Source organism: Perca fluviatilis, chromosome 14 (assembly GCF_010015445.1).
Source record: "Perca fluviatilis chromosome 14, GENO_Pfluv_1.0, whole genome shotgun sequence".
In the NCBI taxonomy this organism is placed as follows: Eukaryota; Metazoa; Chordata; class Actinopteri; order Perciformes; family Percidae; genus Perca; species Perca fluviatilis.
Window position 1 is genome coordinate 22,420,892 of NC_053125.1, and position 18,559 is coordinate 22,439,450.

Consider the following 18,559-nt stretch of genomic DNA (forward strand, 5'->3'; position numbering starts at 1 on the left):
AGTCATTGAAATGCCGTTGAAACAATAGTCATGTGTCGTCTCTGCAAATCACCAGAGACGTCTCACATCTTCAGCTCTTCAGTGATTGGGTATGGGCTAACACTGGGGAAACGATGTTATCCAAATCACTGCATCAAAGTGTGGATTGAAGACTTTCTTTCGAAAGGACTTAACACACCTATATGTACACTGATACAGTAGGTGTTATTGCTTTATTTATTGCTATATTGTGAGGCTCAAGGTCCATTTAAGAAAAGAAAATCTCTATTTATCCCTGTGTTCAACTCACAGGGATTAATACTACTGAAACATTTGAAAGATGTTAAAAACATTGATCCAGTGATTGGAACCAACTTTGTGGCGACTTCGTGCTATCATTGAGAAGAACCTTCTGGGTTAAGACTTTATTTTAACCGCTTCGATGTTGGCACTCGGTTAATTGTTGCTGTTTGTTTCATCGCTACAAACAAATCTCCTTGGTGTGGTCAGAGGTGAAAGATTTGGCCTTTAACCCTTGTGTTGTCTTCCCGTCGACCTGCAACTTTTTTTTTTTTTGGGTCAAAATTTCAAACTAAAATTGATCGACACTTTTTCTCACTTTTCGACGTTTTTGTCACTTTTTCCGATTTTTCTGTTAGGGTGTTTTTGTGCTTTTTTGACGTTTTTGGTCTTTTTTTCCCCACGTTTTGAAATCTTTTTATTTATTTTTTTGACATTTTGTCCATTTTTTTTAATGTTCTTGTATCATTGTTTTTTCTTCAAAATGCTAGAAAATTTAATAAAACACCCAAATTCAATGAAAGTATTGAACATTTATTTTACGGACCCATCCACGTTATTTTGGTTGAAAGAAAACCCAAATTTTCTGATATAAAAACGTTTTGAAAACGGGTCAGATTTGACCCAAGGACGACAGGAGGGTTAAGCTGGATAAACAACAGCACAACAAGATGTGATGAGCTGTGCTCTGTAACACAACTCTACATGTGCATTTTGTTTCTTAAACTCTGTGTCTCTGGGCTTTGTTCCCAAAATGCATAACCTCATCACCTTTAGTTGTTTTTTCTGCAAATGTTTTGTGCCGGGACTGTTATCATGTGTAGAGTCTCTTGCTTTTGGTTTTCCGTTCAGCGTCATCACATTGGTTTATGGTTAGCAGAACAAGCAGTTATTGAATCCGACAGCACAGTGCTTGATTCATGAAGAAACATAAAGCAGGAGATCTGTATATTGCTTTCTGACATCTTTTAATGGTTTGTACAATACAATATACAATAAAGTATTCTGTATTGCTCCTAACTCAGTTTGTTTTGGCACTAGTTGCATCATGCCTGTACACTCTTCCATCATTCAACTAAATTTGATTGATTTTCTGTTTTGCCTCATTGATTTTGTGCTTTTTCTGTCTTAACTCACCGAGGAAAAACAAAACGTCACTGAACGGCATCGTTTTTTTTTGTAGGAGATATAGCAGCAGACTGCATCCGATACGACTGTCGCTATAAAGCAAGGCTGATGGCTTAATAGAAGCCTGACTGAATTACGCAGCCGGGCGAGAGACTGCACTACACGTGTCGTTGAGGTAATCAAGTGGGTACCTGCTGCCTCCGATGACTCATTGGATTACGGTCTGCTCAGACAAGACATCAGAAGGACAGGAAGTACAACAGAACAGCAGGTTTCTCAGCAGCATCTGCTGTAAGTCACTGCAGATTAAAAAAATGACTGCGGAAAATGTAGAACATAAACATGTAGGTTTATGGTGGCAGAAAAAAAGAAAGTGTGGCCGTTCAAGCATGTAGTTACATCAGTTGAATGCACTCTTTCTCATCTGCAATGACATGTTCAGCGGAGGGGACCTCTTGTCAGCTGACAAAAACCTGTTGATTTAAACAAGCTTCAGGCAACTTTGAGCTTCAGTGGCTCAAAATACCAGTGATCATTCAGGGTAATAGGAAATCCAGAAATCATTGAGGATAATGTCAGTAAAACGCACGCTCACGTTCTCTCTGTGATGGTTTAAACCAAACTTCTGGCTTGGCGGCCAGATCAGGGCGCCAACACAATTTCATAATGTAACCCTCAGGACCGATGCCTATTTTTCAAGCGACACGCAAGCGCGTTGGAAGCGTTTCCAGGCAAAATAGAATATGTAGAAGATGTTTATGTGTCATTTTGACACAAATACATTTAATAAATGTTCCAGCTTTGAGTTTGGGAGCTCTGGCATCTTACACTAGGTCAGCTGTCAAAAACTTGGCGGTTACTTTTGATTGCAGCATGAAATTTGACAAGCAGATCAGTAATGTTGTTAGAATGAGCTTTTTCCAGCTTCGTCTCCTGGCTACAGTTAAGCCCTTCCTTAACAGGCACGATCTAGAAAAGGCGATCCATGCTTTTATTAGTTCAAGGTTGGATTACTGTAACACTCTTTATGTTGTTCTGAATCAGACCTCCATCTCACGCCTTCAACTTGTGCAAAATGCTGCTGCTCGCTTTTTAACGAATACATCTAGACGCAAACACATCACTCCTGTTCTCTAGACCCTACATTGGCTCCCTGTGCGTTTTAGAATAGATTTTAAGATGTTATTGTTTGCTTTCAAGGCCATAAATGGTCTGGCCCCGGAGTATTTGTCTGAAATTCTAATTTTGCGGGAGCACAACCGGTCATTGTGTTCTTCAAATCAGCGAGTTTTAGAAGTGCCAAGGTCTAGGTATAAACAGTGGGGTGATCAGGCTTTTGCAGTTGCTGCCCCGAGACTCTGGAACAAGTTACCCCCTGATATTCGCACTACCACAGATGTAGCTCTTTTTAGGTCCAAACTCAAAACGTACCTGTTTAGTCTGGCTTTTAATACATAGCAGTGGTGTGACAATTCCATTCTTCTGTTTCTTTGTAACCTTTTACTGTTTTCTGTGTTCATTCTTTCTATTGTATGATATGTGTTTTTACTCTTAGTTTCTGATGTTAAGCACTTTGGATACCTGTTGGTTGCTGTAAAGTGCTATATAATAAAATTTTGATTGATTGATTGATTGAATAAATGACATTTTGATGTTTCAAGGTCTCTAGGTTTTGACATACATGCAGATACAATATAATAAAAAAAAAAAAATTACCGATTTTCAAATATTGCACATGTCAATACAGAACAAGATGTAGCCTATTTTGCCGTCAATACTGCCAACGTTGTCTTTGCTCTAATCAAATCAGTATATATTTATGTTTAACATGAAGTATACTACTGCTTGAGTGCATTTTATCAATAGGAAACATACATATGTACAGACAAGGCTAGCAGCAGCGCCGCATCAGACACATTTCTGGTGTGCAAAGACATGCACACCAAACACGCAACAGAAACGCCAAGCTCACGCCACGCAGCCAGTGTGTAGCCGGCCTAAATCTGAGCAGTACAATTGAGTCTTTATTTCATATTTTAAGAGAACAAGCAGGCCAGTTTGACAGCCCTGATTTAGACAGTGAGGAGGTTGGTGAAAACAGTTTGTACTGTATTTCATATGCACACATGCATACTAATGTGCACAGCTGTTTTCAGTATTGTAGCAGGTGTGTGTTGTATTGTGAAACAATTGCAGGAAGTTTGGAGTTTTATTGTGAACCATCTGCAGAATTGTGGAGTTTTAATAACACAGCAAAGTGGACGTGGTGGTGGTGATGGCGCAGTGGATATGACACGTGCCTTTGGTGTGGGAGATCTGGTTTCAATTCCCACTGTGATGCATCAACCACTGTGTCCCTGAGCAAGACACTGAACCCCTACTTGTTCCAGAGGCGTGCAGCCTCTGACATATAAAGCAATTGTAAGTCGCTTTGGATGAAAGCATCAGCTAAATGACATGTAATGTATTGTAATTATTGAGTGAAAACTATATTTTTGTTTAAAAGAAAAAGTAGCAGATGATGTGGACAAGACTGTGTTGTTCATAGGTGTTGCTGCAGAACTAGAGCTTTGGAAATGCACATTATGCACACTTAAATATTAAATGTCAGAGGAAAACTCTTGCTTACTAAGTTTTTGCCAAATCTTCATGTAAACAATTTCCTAGGAATCATCAATTACATTTGAATGCGGAAATTCAAATGACTGTTCATGACACTGCTGTACTGTAGGTTTTAGCCAAGTTATGTTAAGCTTATCCTTAAATGTTAGGGGCTGCCTTTGCTCTTACCACATGTTTTTAACAGTTCATGTTATGTAAAGTTTCCCAATTTTTCACATTGCACTTCTCAAAATGTTTAAGCCACATTTACTGCATGTTGCTCAAAGTACGTCAGTACGTCGTGTCTATCTTGGTCCATCTCTCACAAAAAAAAACCACATTTTAACCTGAGTGAAACAAGCCGGGAACATGAGTTTAATAAAAACACTAAATCCTATTTGTCTCGACCATTTTAAAAGATGATGAGGCAAAAACGCTGCACCATTTTAGGAATGACTTTAAATCAGGTGATGCTCACAGGATCAATTTCTTCTCTACCCATCTCTCAAGAGTCATCTAATACTTTTTTTCCATGTCAACAACATGATTGGATTTACTTTTTTACGTTTCATTGAATTTACTGTATGTCAATTGCATTTACTCTGCCCTTCCTCTCACTGACCACCCCCCTGTTCCTTTGCTTCTCCACCAGGTGAAGGGAGAGGAGGGAAATTCCACGGGGTCGACCTCTTACAGCACTCTCCGTCCCCATCCCCCTCTCCAGGGGACCCCTTCCCCCACCAGCCCCGCTCCCTGGAGCCTGTCACGGACACCTTCCACCAGAACCTCCCCCTGAGGAAGACGCACTCTGACCTCGACACAACCGTACCTACAGGTGTGTGTGTGTGTGTGTGTGTGTGTGTGTGTTAAGGGAAGCTCTTACCCTCCTCCGATGTTTTTCTTTTCCGTTTCTTTCTCTTCTTTCTGGTCCTGTGTCGTTACTGCTCACATGAGAAAGAAAGGAAAGGAATGAACAGGTCGCCACAAAATGAAATCTCTCTACTCATTAACTACTAACCCCAATGTCAGCTGAAACTGTTGGCGTTGTTGGAAACCTTTATACCCTGGATTTTACTGCACAAGGTGTTCACAGAAGTCTGATCAACTGAGCTGTAAAAACACTTCTCTTTTCGCTGTGGCACGAAATGATCTTAATCATTTTTTCTTTCTTTCTTTTCACCCACCAAATTTTGAATTTAACAAAGAACACCACAGAGATTAAGGTCGGGTTAATAATTTCTTTCCTCTGTGTTTGCAGTAATCTGTTTTGCTCAGTGAAGGATAGTGTTGCCGGCAGCCAGGATCCTTTCATGCCTAATTGGTTTATTCACTGCAACAGGGATACTCAATCGCAGGGTATGAAGGGTTCATGTAAACAGTTTAACCTGAACAAGGCCATACTTGCGAAAAGGCGAGAAAAAGCAGAAGAAGAATTTTTTTTACATAGATTTTTTGTCAAGAATAACCAACTTTAGCAATGCAATATTTCTGTTATTTGGTCCATGTCCATTACCCAGTCCAAACATGCAATAACCTTATATTTTGAATCCTGATTGACTGCAGACAATGGCGTAATGCACATAGTTGACATAGATGCATAGGCAGATTCAATTCATCTTTATACTTTATCTACAGCCTAGCAACAACCAATCACAAAGGGGTCAAATCCCAGGAACACCAGACACTTGGGTAGACATTCAATGATTAATACAAATGCATACATAAAAAGGGCCAACATTCCCATTTTGTGGAAAAAAGAATGCAAGGAATTCTGAAGGTTTATGGTCAACTAAGTTCTATAAAAGATTTTGTGCTGACAGTGTGCAGTAGTCCTCGAGGTTTTAAAAGTTAACTGGCAAACAGAGTATAGTATATTATCTAAAGGATTTATTTCTGTTGATGTAAGCATGCTGTCATGGGTCTATACTGGATCTATAATGGGTCTATATATCGTTTTTATTTTTAGAGGGTTATTTATGCTTTAAAGTCAAATAGTTTCTATTTGTCAGCTGTAGATGGAAACTGACAAGTCTTAATCTCTATATATGAATGTAAGTTTGTTCTGATCAGTTTAGTTGTATTCATTCTCCCTCTTTCCCCCCCTCTCCTCCACAGATAACACGTTGGAGCAGCGTGCCCCGAACCAACTTCACCCAGGAACTATGGACCACTCTGGGCTGCTGTGCTCAAACACACCCTCCGCTTCCTGGAACGGACCTAAAGGCTCCACCTTCTCTCCTGGAGCGTGGAACGAGCCTTACAATTACAGCATGAATAAAGGCCCGGCGGTTCCGCCCAAACAGCACAGCATCATTGGTAATGCAGGAGGAGGGACACATGACGGGGTGATGTTGGTGAGCTCCGGACAGTCGGTGAGCTCACATTCCAGTTCATTCACGTCTGTGACAAACCCTTCTGGGAGAGGAGGGAATAACATGCCAGGGCTTTCACTGGCAGCGGCGATAATGGGGAAGCGGAGCAAGACGGAAGGGGCTGCAGCGGATGGAGGGAGGGGAGGAGGAGGAGGGGAGGGGGAGGGGGAGGGGGAGGCGGGGGGAGGCAGCGAGAGGGCGGGAGAGGTCGGCACGTTCCATAGCAGCGGCGAACGCCTTCAAGTTCCGGGAGCGTTCCCTTTCTACGCCCACGGATTCTGGTTCCTTCTGTTTTACAGAAGGTGGTTTATGCCAGCCGGACGGGAACATCTTGCCTACAGGGAACGGGAATGCTATGGCAATAACAGGCCACCAACAACAGCATCATAACTTCCTGGGTTCGGGCGAAAACTACGCCCTTCTTTATCCTAGAGGGAGCTCCGAAGACAGCACAAGTACCACAGACACAATCTCTGTCACCGCTTCAGACTACAGCGCAGATGGCCGCTTGCGCCTACGCTCCCGCTCCATCTCGCTTAAGAAATCCAAGCGCAAGCCGCCGCCGCCTGTGAGGAGCGTCTCTCTCATGAAGAACCTTGGAGAAGCCGAGGGGAGAATCCACCATGAGGGCGGCCTTTACCGGGATGGCCGGCCAAAGAGCTTGCACATCCCCAGGGACCACTTCCCAGACTTCCAGCCCGATTTCCTCCTGCCAAGCTTGTCCAGCTCCTCTAAGCCCAGTGTTGTTGAGCGGGAGCTGGGCCATGGAAGCGCTGATGGACCTCCAAGCCTGGAGGTCCAAGCACCAGATAGGGAGGGAGAGACAGAGCTAACCTTCCCCACTCACTGGCAGCTGGGGGAGTGGAAGAATGACCCTTACAGGTAGGACATGAAACTATACTTTATGTTAGCAGCTTATTGGCTTGATGCAGTTTGGATCTGGCTACCTGCCTGGTTATTTGTTTTATTGGCTCTTCAATATTCTATAAGTTTGTTAGGTAAACACTATAAAGAAATTGAATTCTTGTCTCTTTTTTTCTTCTTCTCCAGGTCTCTATCAGGCTCCAGCACAGCAACAGGTACCACAGTGATTGAATGTATGAAAGTGAGAGGCAGCTCGGAGTCCCTGCTTGATTCTCCCTCGCCCTCCAGAGCCACCTCACCTTCACAGCTCTCCATGGAAACTGACATCAAGGCATCCTCGCCCTTCAAACCCCCAGGACTTATGTCCCCATCAAGTGGCTATTCCAGCCAGTCAGAGACTCCCACCCCAACTGTTCCACTCAGTCACATGGCAGGTCACGGGACAGTAGGGACATTGGGGTGCAAGTTGCGTCCCAAGATCCCAGAAAGGAAATCATCGCTACCATCGCCAAAGGACCCGACTGCAAGGTCTAGATTGTCATTTGAGATGCCTGGGAATGCACATCTGGAGCTGTCATCAATCAAGCCAAAGCAAAAGGCCAGCAGACGGCATTCTGACACCTCGACGGCGGTAAAACCGGGAAAAATCAGCCCCAGCTCCTCACAGGTATTGCCTGTGGTTACCCAGAATGAGCTGAAGACTATTCGGCTCGCCAGTCTTCTGGTGGTGACTGGCCGGGCGGGGGGGGGTGGCCCCCCCCAAAAAAAAAAAGGGGGGCCCGGCGAGGACTTTTCCCATGGAAAAGAGGGGGGGGGGGGCGCGGGGGGCCGCCCACCCTAAAGGAAACCCAAACCACCTGTCGCTGTCAAGCCACCGTTGCCCAAGCGGCCCCTAAACCTCCTCCTCAAGTCTCCTTCCCCCTCCTCCACTTCCCCCCAAGCTCTTGACTCCCCTCCTGCCTCACCTGTGGACCGGCCTGTCCCCCTAGGCAACATCTACAAAGTCATGAGAAAACCCAAACCCAAAAAACCTCCACCGCAAACAGCAAGTCCCTCTGCTCTTCCAGATTATAACACCGCTCCACAAACTGCCTATGACCATCCATTCCTCCCCCACTCCCAGACCCTCTGTGATCTCCCTCCTCTTCCGGACCCCCAGCCTCTCCTGGAAGACCCAGCGATGGAGCCTGACTTTGACGTCGACCCAGAGATCTGTTTTGGTCCAGGGGACGGAGGATCACTCCCCTCTCCCTGCAGTAACCAAGAGGCCCCGGAGCTCCAGGACAAGAGCAAGACTCTCCCCTCAAGGATGACAATCTCCTGTCTGGCAGAGCTGTCAGACAAAAAGAAACCCAAGGTGAGGAAGACATCTCTCAGAAAATGAGAGCTTTATTTTAGGGGTGTCGTTGTGGTTAAGGCTGTCAAGTGCGTCATGAAGGCAAACAGTAGAAAATGACAGTTTACAGTGGTAGAGGTTGTCAATGTTGTTCATGTCTCATTTTAATCTCAGAATTATTGCTGTACTTAATTTCTCATTCCTGTCCAGGTTCCACCTCCAGTCCCCAAGAAGCCGAATGTCTTGCTTCTTCCCTCGTCGGTCCACTCCGCCACCAATGGCAGCACAGAACGCCAGACCCCACAGACAGACAGCCCCATGGGTCTTCGGTCTCCTGTAGGGACATTCCCACCAGAAGAGTTTCCCGGTTTTACCAGTGTTCCTGATATGCTAGAGCAAGATGAGAACCACTTGGGAACAGACGAGGAGAGTTCAAAAGAGTCATCGCTCCAGTCATCTCTGCATGATTCCTCCCTCACAGAGCTGGGAGGGAGAATGGCCAGCACTGCAATTGGGGCATGTATGTTTTAGGATAAGGTTTTTAAGAAATGTGTCCAGACTAGGCTCAGTGAGAGTCGTTAGAAATTAAGTCTTCTAAAATCTATGATGACCTCCTTAGTTTTCCCCACATTGAGAGACAAATTATTTCTTTGGCACCACATGATCAAATTACTCACCTCATCTCTGTAGGCAATTTCATTATTGCTGTCATTGAGTCCTATCACAATAGTATCGTCTGCAAATTTCACGATACTATTAGTGGGGTGTAAGTGGGGGCCAAAGCTGAAGAAACGGAAGTACCCCACCCAAAAGGAGTACCCCACCAAAACTGTACATTTTGAGAGGCATATTCTTACCCCGTAGGCTTGAAAGGTCATTTTCCCTACAAGCCTCCCCTACAAAGGCTTGTAGGGGAGGCTAGCAGCAGTAGTCAGCTTGGAATCACAACAGTTACAGGAAATTACAATGGAGACCCAGTTTCACAGTGAAAAAGGAGACTATGGACATCAAAATGTCCATAGAAACTCAAACCACTTTTCTGCTAACCATCTGTATCCTGAGTGTGTTTTAAACCCTCTCATGCATACATCATCTTCCATTTGTCACTAGCTGTTTACATTAGACTTCCATGTAAGTGTACTTGCATGCAAACAAAGCTAAATACCTAACTGTGCTAGGGTCAAATGGAAACTGTATTTTGAAAAAAAGATGAGTGTACTTTTTCAGTGGGGTATTCTTTTAATGCAAGTGATTCATCAGACAATACATAATTCCATCCATTCCTTAATGGCCTTCCTCAAAAAGCATTCTTTTACATATTTTAGGTATAGCTAATTTATTAATGACTTGGCTAGCTAGCAGTGAGTTCATTTTGGTAACTCCTGTAGTGTTGCAGTGTCTGTCGACTAGATATATGTGCACTTACACATTAATCAGAATTTTGTGGGTGGTTGTGTATTTAAAGGTACACTGTGTAGTGTTAGTATTTTATTAGCTGTCTTCATTCATAAGTATGTCCTCATTGGTGTAAAATTACCTCTGCCAAAGATCTGACTCATCCTCGTAAGCAAAGAATTTCTTATCTGTATTTACATTGGACGGGCAAGTCCAAGGAGGCTTTCATGTCGTTCCGCCATTTTGAAAAACTATAATCGCTGAGAGGGACATAAAGCACTAGCAACGCTTTTTCGTTCAGAGCCAGCGTCACGTGACTGAAACCAGCTGAAACGGAGAAGGAGATCAGTGAGAGGCGCTTGTCACCGCCCCGGCAAATTTGAAGGCCTGCACTGCACCTTAGTTCATAATGGAGGATCATACTTATGCCGAGCCACAGGAGAAGGAATCCTCGTCGCAGAAAAAGCGGAAAAGGGAATTAAAAAGGCAACGTGATACATAACGGCTAACTTAGTTGCAGCACGCATTTGAAAAAGCGAGGCAATAGAGAGCACTATTCGTGTGAATGCAAATACAATTACACCGCTAGATGGGAGCCTAACCTTTTTCTTATCATTTTATATGCTTGTGTTTAATGAATATTTGATTAGGAGCCTTGCCTGCTGCGTTTGATGTATAACCTCTTGATTCTACCAGAGGAGACTTCTCAGGTTTTGAAGCAAATCAAAGCCCAATTGCTCTAAAATTGCACCAAATCAAAACACAGACTGGTCCCCACTGTTTGTAACAGTCGAGATGACATTAATCATTATTATCTAATTATTAACTGTTTGTGTATGGAATGGAGTCAGATTTACTTGCATTGCATACACACGTACAGCATCATGAATATTGGCTTTGGTAAAACAACCACAAAGCCACCAGTAATATACAGATATCATGTGTTGAACTGAAAATATGTATTTTACAAAAATAGCATATACATATGATGTCTTGATATGATTTCTCTGTCTTGTTCAGATGACTTGGAAGCCAATGAGAAGACGGTACTCCACATTGCAGAGGAAACAGATGACGTCTTGTTGACCAGCACACCTGCAACACACACCACCGAAGACCTGTTCACTATTATTCACAGGTTCGAATTTACAAACATTTATTCTTATTTTTTACCAACCATTCTTAAGAAGAAATATCTTCTTAAAACCCACTTACGTAGTTTTCACGTTTCAAGTGTCTGTTATTCACCAACGTTTTCTTATTTGGGATTTGTTCTGAGATAAGACAGAATCTATGCAGGAGCACACTTTTTGTCCAAAATAATTAGTTATTGTATTTTGTTCAATTCTACAGCTGTATGATATTAACCCTTGTCTTGTCTTCCTCGTCAAGCATGCAACTTTTTGTTTTTCTAGGTCAAAATGTAAAAAAAACCCTGTTTTGGTCGTTTTTTTTGACACTTTTGTCACTTTTTTCGAAGTTTCTGTCAATAATTTTCTGCGCTTTTTTTCCTGACGTTTTTGAAGATTATCCTGACATTTTGTCACTTTTACAGACGTTTTTGTCACTTTTTTCAAAGTTTTTGTCACTTTTTTCAAAGTTTTTTGTCACTTTTTCCGATGTTTTTATCTTTTTTCTGTGCTTTTTTAAAAACAATTTCCTACGTTTTTCAACGTTCTATTATCAATTTTTCTTTACATTCTATAAAATTGAATAAAACACAGTTCAGTAGTGAACTGATCATTTATTTAACTTATGAAGAGCGTCGTATGGAACCATCCACGTTATTTTGTTTTAAAATTTGGTTGAAAGAAACCCACCTTTCTGATATAGAAACTATTTGAAAATGGGTCAGATTTGACCCGAGGACAACAGGAGGATTAAAGGTTTTAAAAAGAACTATATTTTTTATCATTTACATTACATATTTTGTATTATTTTAAAAAGCATTGTGGTCTTTGAAAATAGATAAACACTACACTGATATTTCAATTCACATCGATTATGAACAATTGGGAACCACGCCATCCAATATTTAGAGATTGATCGAGCTATTTATAGGACCAAAGTAGATAGTAAATAGTATTTCTGCACTCTCAGCCTACTAGCACAATAGCATATTTACCGCTGCTGCAAGATGTTGCAGATCGAGCCCCGAGGAGGTCTTGCATTTTCCAGCACCGTGTCGATCTATATGCAGAGACAGAGATGCTACTAAACAATGCATTCACATCCTGCAGAAGTGCCTCTACTTCAGAGCTATTGAAGATGTTTTTTTTACGTTTGGTACAGGTGCTCTGCCCACTTTAGACTCTCGTTTGGGCATTCGCTCAAATTTTCTTTTGAATTTCTGTTTGCACACGGCCCTGCAGTCTGCTTTTTTTATGTGGATTGGCGGGTGTTCACCTATGCTAATTAGGCGTAACTGGCACACACTTTGATTTTACAAGAACAATGGGAACACAGGTGTGGACATTTTTGCGCTTTCAGAACAGGTCACGAATCTGATGAAGACTTTTCTTAAGACCTTTCTCAAAAACAAATTTAAGAAAAACCTAAGGAAGATATTGATGAATGAGATCCTTTGGTATTACATTAGATGCTTTTCCTCAGGAGGCTGTTGAAAAGCTTCAAAAAGTGCATTACATATGGTTCTTGGCCATCTCCAAGCATGCCTGCCGGCTTATTATAACCCAGAGCATGTGACGAAAGACGCATTGTCTTGTTGAAAAGGTGTGAGGCGGATGGAGCATAAGGTTCCCTAGCAACGGCTACGCGTACAGTGTGTCACTGCACGACCGGCGGACTCTTTTTTTCCCCGTCTTTTCAGAATTTCTCTCCAGCACAGACATGGATGAAAACACACACGGTATCACAAGAAAGCTAGTCTCTAAGCAACAAGTGTTCTTGATTTTACCTTGCACGATGCTGAAAATAACTTGAAAGGCAGAGAAGAAAAGGTGAGGAGGGGGTAAGAAGAAGAAGAACAGGGGGTCAGTGTGTTCATCTCTGACAAGAAAGGATGGAGTCCCTTCTGTAGTTACACACTTTAGATTTTATTATTATATAAAGAAGAGATGTCAATCTAATGGCGTTTTTTCCATTACATGGTACCTGCTCGACTCGCCTCCACTCAACTCGATGCACTGTGCGTCCGTTTTCCCTTACAGATTTTAGTACCGCCTCAGCGTGGCTGGTCATCATAGCGGCCGTGACCTAACGCGACACACACACAGAACGTCGAAGGTGTGTTGTTGTTGTTGCCACTGCCAGAAGACACATTTTGTTTCAAATGAAGCTGGAGGCAGCAAAAAAAAAAAACACAGCTGGCTAAACTATTTAAAAATGGCGGGTTTGTTCAGGACACCCCCGTCTGCCGCTTTCGCGTCACCTTTTGGCTATCGCCTCAGCTCGCTTGGAACCTCGACTGAGGTGGTACTAAAAAAAGTACCTGTTGCCAGGTACCAGGTAATTTTTTTCCTAATGGAAAACCAAAAAAGGCGAGTAGAGTCGAGGCGAGTCGAGCAGGTACCATGTAATGGAAAAATAAATCTCAAATTATGGATTGAAACGGACGCCAATGGTGTGGAAATTTTAAATGTGCTTCCTTATCTTTCTATTCTCCACCTTTGCTAATAATCTTCTCTTCCGTTCTCCCAGGTCCAAGCGAAAGGTTCTAGGTCGTAAGGAGCCGACGGACTCCTTCGGCAGCCGCCAGAGCCTTGTGTCCCCGGTGAAGCACAGCACCAGCGGGAGCGAGCTCCGAAATCTTACCTTAGGCAGTCAGAGGTCCAGCTCCCGCAATGAGAACTTTATGGCCCTGCTTCAGAAGAAAGGCAGCAAGTCTTCCAGCGGAGGCGCCAGAGTGTCCGCTATGGAGCTTCTCAAAAGCACAAACCCTCTGGCGCGACGGGTCACAGAGTTTTCAACCGGCGGCGAGGGAGGAGATGCGGCATCCGGGAATGACAAACCCAACGATCAATAAAAGGAATTATCCTTAACGGATGTAAACCAGGTCCGTTTGTTGTCGACAAAAGCTACCCAACCAATTCTACAATGTGCCACCCACTGCAGACGGGGCCTTCTGACTAACATGTCCAACCGGATCGCTCCAACTACTGATTGACCATTTGCACTGTCCAATCGAATTGGAGCACATTTTTTGGACACAATGGTCCCTCCCATGGTTGAAGCACTACTGTTCCCTGTCACACCGGTCCCTCTAGGAAAGCGAGAAATCTGTGCAGAGCACAGTTTGTTCTCACTATATTTTCAATGAAAGGTGGAGGTTTTAAGGTTATGCTTCAACACTGCACCGTGTTTTCCTCATTGGGGATATGCTCAGTGTGGAGGCTGGATGCATAGATGGATGGATGGGTGGAGTACACACTGGGAATGTAAGGATATACAGTGAATAACTTTACTTCTGGCTCCTTCTGGATGAAGACAACAAGCGTCCCAGATGGCAAAAATAGTCACCGAATATGAATCTGTAACCAGTTCTACTGATCCACAAGGATACCACCGAGGACCAGTAATCAAATAATTCCAAGAAATAAATGGAGTAAAATACAGGAGATGTGAGACTCCCAAATGATTCAGCTACAATTCAACCAAAACCCTCCCACCAGTAGCACTGCGGCACCCACACCCGTAGACCTACATGAATTGAAGGGTAAATTATTAACGGCGTGATGAGGACCTGAGAAAGCAAATATGTCCAAAACCTTGGGCAATTATATCTCTACTTCGCTCGATGGCAAATGCAGTGCCATAGCATCGGCAATTTCAGAAAACTGAATGGATTTGAGCAGATGAAGCGATTTACAAAGGAAAACCCACATGGGGGGCTTTTTGCCTCCAAGGATGCATCATTAGCACGTCACAGAGTTTGTTGCTCATGCTATGAACACAAAACTACACAAAACATTCCACAGACCCCAGCACCCAGCAAATGGGCGACATTTTTTGGAACGCAAGCACCTTTTTTTCTTTTTCTTTTTACCCCTCGGCGTCGGAGGTCGCTACCTTTTTTTTCTCGAGACACTCATCGATCATTATTTTTTCAGTCTTTGTTTAGCTGTTTTTTTTTTATTTTTCTTATATTTTTTTCTTACACATGCTAGATGGCCATATATTGTACACTGTATGTATCATGTACAAAGATAAATGTAACGCATCTATCTACGCATAGCATTTGCGGACACAAAGACTAAAAACAGTGTACAGAGCGGCAAACAGCTTGGACTGCAAACTGCCCACACGATGGAGGGAAAATACGCACTCAAACATACGGACTGGGGAGCGACGCCGTGGAAGACAAACACAACGGACGAGAGAAAAGTGTGTGTTCACAGGAGTGTGTGCGCAGATAAAATCTAGCCTGCGGAGTTTCTGTACAGAGAGCATGAAGCGGGCATGGTTGTTAAACAGGGTTTTTATTCATTTTGGTCTCTGGTGGCAGGACCAAAGGACTGTTAAAAACTACAAACAGACCAGAGGGGACCTATCGGTGTCAATTTGTGTGCATCTGTGTGCGTGCGTGCGTGCGTGCGTGCGTGCGCGTGCGTGTGCGTTGTGTGTGTGTGTGTGTTCGTGTGTGTGTAAAGGGAAGTGCCAAGAACAAAACAGAGAAGAAAGAGAGAGAGAGTGCACGTACATGTGCCCGTTTATGTGTTAGGCATTTTTGGCATTGTTTTTTGTTTCCTCACTACGTGTGGACATTTGTGCGTGTAAATGTGTCTGTGTGCACCCTCGCAACGCCCACCCTAAGGGATCCGGAACCAATAGGATTTCGGAATCAAAAGGATTTGAACCAGCAGAGTTTGAAATCCCCAGGTCTCCACAGATCTCTGTGGCTCCAGCCAGCCTGTCCGTCTGCAGCGTCGCAGATTGACGCTACATGAATGGTTTCCGTTTGTTTTGCCCTCCTCCGTGCATGTTTTTCACACTCGGTCTCTTTCGTCTCAGAGGCGAGGTGTTGGCGTCCTCCTCCTCCTCCTCCTCCTCCTCCTTTCCACTCGTTCCTCTCCTCCTCCTTTCATCACTGCTGGAGCACACACTCCATCTGTCTCTGCGTATAGCATCCTCTCGCTCCTTTTCTCTCCAGTAACCCTCTCTTCTCTCCTTCTGGCACATACAGTAGCACACGCTGTCTTTCTTCGCCTTTATACTGCAACCTCTTTCTGTTTTTCACACGTAGCACCGCCGCTCTATCCCTTCCTCTTTTACCCTTCTCTCCGTCCCCTATTTTCCGTTAACCTTCCCCTGTCTCTCCCATCTCTCTCCCCCTCTCTTCCTCCTCTCCCTCCTCTCTCTGCATTCAGTCTATGCATCTGAGCTCGGCAGACGACACAACACCAGATGAATGTCAATGAATGACTGTTAAGAAAATGCTGTGCTTAGTTTGAGAGTACGAAAAAAACAACAACAACATCCTATCGACGCTTATCTTCTGAATTCTCTCTTTCTCGTACTCTGAGTTTTTATACATTTTCTTCTACCTTCTGTTTTAGCATCCATGTAAATGGATCTGTGCACATACATGGAAACAGGCAGGGTTTGAATGTGTTTTCACATAAAGGACCTTTTACTTTTGGACTGGGAACGAAGTTACCCTGCGGTATTTGACCCGTGACCGACCCTCAGTTCTGGATCACCGTGTGGACGGCCTGAGAATTTTGGATTAGCAGTGGTTCAGCTCTAACACCTGACTTATCCCCTGAATGGATGGTCCGTGTGGAGGGAGGAGGGAACCTTTCATCTCTTGACTCCCAGTCGGCAAACTATCCCTCGGTGCTATTGAGTCAGAGCTCCCCCTAGTGGGTGGAAAAAAGAGGAACCACACATTACAACAGGAGAGTAAAAAACAAACAAAAAAAACCTCCTTCACACACATCTCTCTTCCTTCAGGTATTCCATCATCCTGAAAAAGGAAGATTTTAAAAATTGCATAAATTATCACCACTTATGATGACTAGTCAAGTGACGCTTGTTTTAAATATTTAGTGAATGGAAAAAAGATAAACCTATAAAACTGTGTTTGTTTGTCTTGTATACTGAATTATGGGCGTGTTGCTGCAGCGCCTACTGTGTTTTATTTTTTATTTTTTATTATGATTATTTTTTTTTTTTATTTCAGCTGCCTTAGTTAGTAAACACTCAAACACAACCTTTCCAGAAATCTGGCCAAAGTAACTGTTGGTGTAAAAGGGAGCATTTGTGTTTAATCTGACCTGTAATCTGGTGCCTGAAGTGATTTAGATATTTTAAGTATTTACCAAACAAATATTTGCCCAAATCTGCATTCATATACAGGTGTGCAGAGAACGGCAGGGTAATGATATGTGTTCCCCTTTTAGAGCATTATCCCCTCAGAGCAATCACAGTTGGAAGGGAGATTAAAAAAAAAAAAAATTTGAATTTGAACTAAACCCACAGATTCTGTTCAAAATATGGCAACAGGGTGGGAACAGAGAAGAGAGATACAGAATGAGTTCAGTGTTAGGAGAGAGAGGATGTGTTGTTTCAGCACAACATTAACGGGAACCGTTTGTTGTTAAAAAGAACTGCGTGGTGTGTATGTGTGGCGTGACACATCTAAAAATGGCGTCGTAAACGGCTAAGATGTGACACCTTCAGGATCCACAAACCACAGTGTTGTTTTGCTTACTGTGTGGACAGATGGCAGATATTTTCAACATGGCACATTTGGTTTGATAGTCTTTAAAGGTGCAGTAGGTAAGCCATATAAAACAAACTTTCTGTCATATTTACTGAAACTGACCCTAAGGTTCCAGTAGAACTACATGAAACAGGTCATTTAAAAAAATGTATCTGGCACCACCTCCAGCCTGTAGTGTGATTTGTAAAAATCCACCGCTCCCTGTTTAGATGCACCAATCAGGGCCAGGGGGGGTGTCTAACTGCGTGTCAATCACTGCTCATGCACACGCATTCATTCTCCCTTGTGGGGGGAGGGGCTTAGGACACCGTTTTGGGCTTTAGCGGAAAGGGGGGTGTGACTGAGAAGTTGTCGATGTTAAATTTTTTTGGCTAGGTCCTGGATCTTCCCAATCCTACCTACGGCACCTTTAATAGGGAAGTCAGTAGAGGTACAAACAAAGAAACATATGGGTACACTGGTCAAAAGGGTGCTGTCCCATTTGAAGGGATACAATCATTTAATATTGAGAAGAATATGTAATTTCTTTTTACAGTTTTTCAGAGGCAGAGTTTCACCGGACGCAGAAATAATCTCATTGGTTGGGTTACTGCCAATTTGGTGCCATATTTTTTGATACTTTTTCGGTCTACTAACACCAAACTTTGGAACAATTGGTCCTCAGTGTATTTGGTTGATCCCTTAGCTCTTGCCATACACACATGCAAACTAATGAGAATATTTTAGCCGAAAGAGCGCCTCTGCCTGAAATGTCTGTAGAACTACATTACCAATCTCTAAAATATATTGACAACATATTATATTGAAAATGACATTTATATAAAGTGTGAACAGAGAGCTGACGCGAGAAATATATTGTATCTCTAATCCATTATCCCTTCTTTAGGAGTATGGGGAGCA

General features: G+C 43.2%; 1 protein-coding gene across 1 annotated transcript in view; it reads left to right on the plus strand.

Annotated features, from left to right (window-relative positions):
• The window catches only part of nhsl2 (NHS-like 2), a 158,676-nt gene extending 141,260 nt beyond the window's left edge, over positions 1-17,416 (plus strand). The window contains 7 exon segments of the mRNA XM_039822494.1: positions 4,661-4,843; positions 6,124-6,536; positions 6,538-7,262; positions 7,431-8,601; positions 8,791-9,100; positions 10,996-11,113; positions 13,636-17,416. Coding sequence (XP_039678428.1) covers positions 4,661-4,843; positions 6,124-6,536; positions 6,538-7,262; positions 7,431-8,601; positions 8,791-9,100; positions 10,996-11,113; positions 13,636-13,960 — 3,245 coding nt within the window. The 3' untranslated portion in view covers positions 13,961-17,416.
• The last annotated feature ends 1,143 nt before the right edge of the window (positions 17,417-18,559 follow it).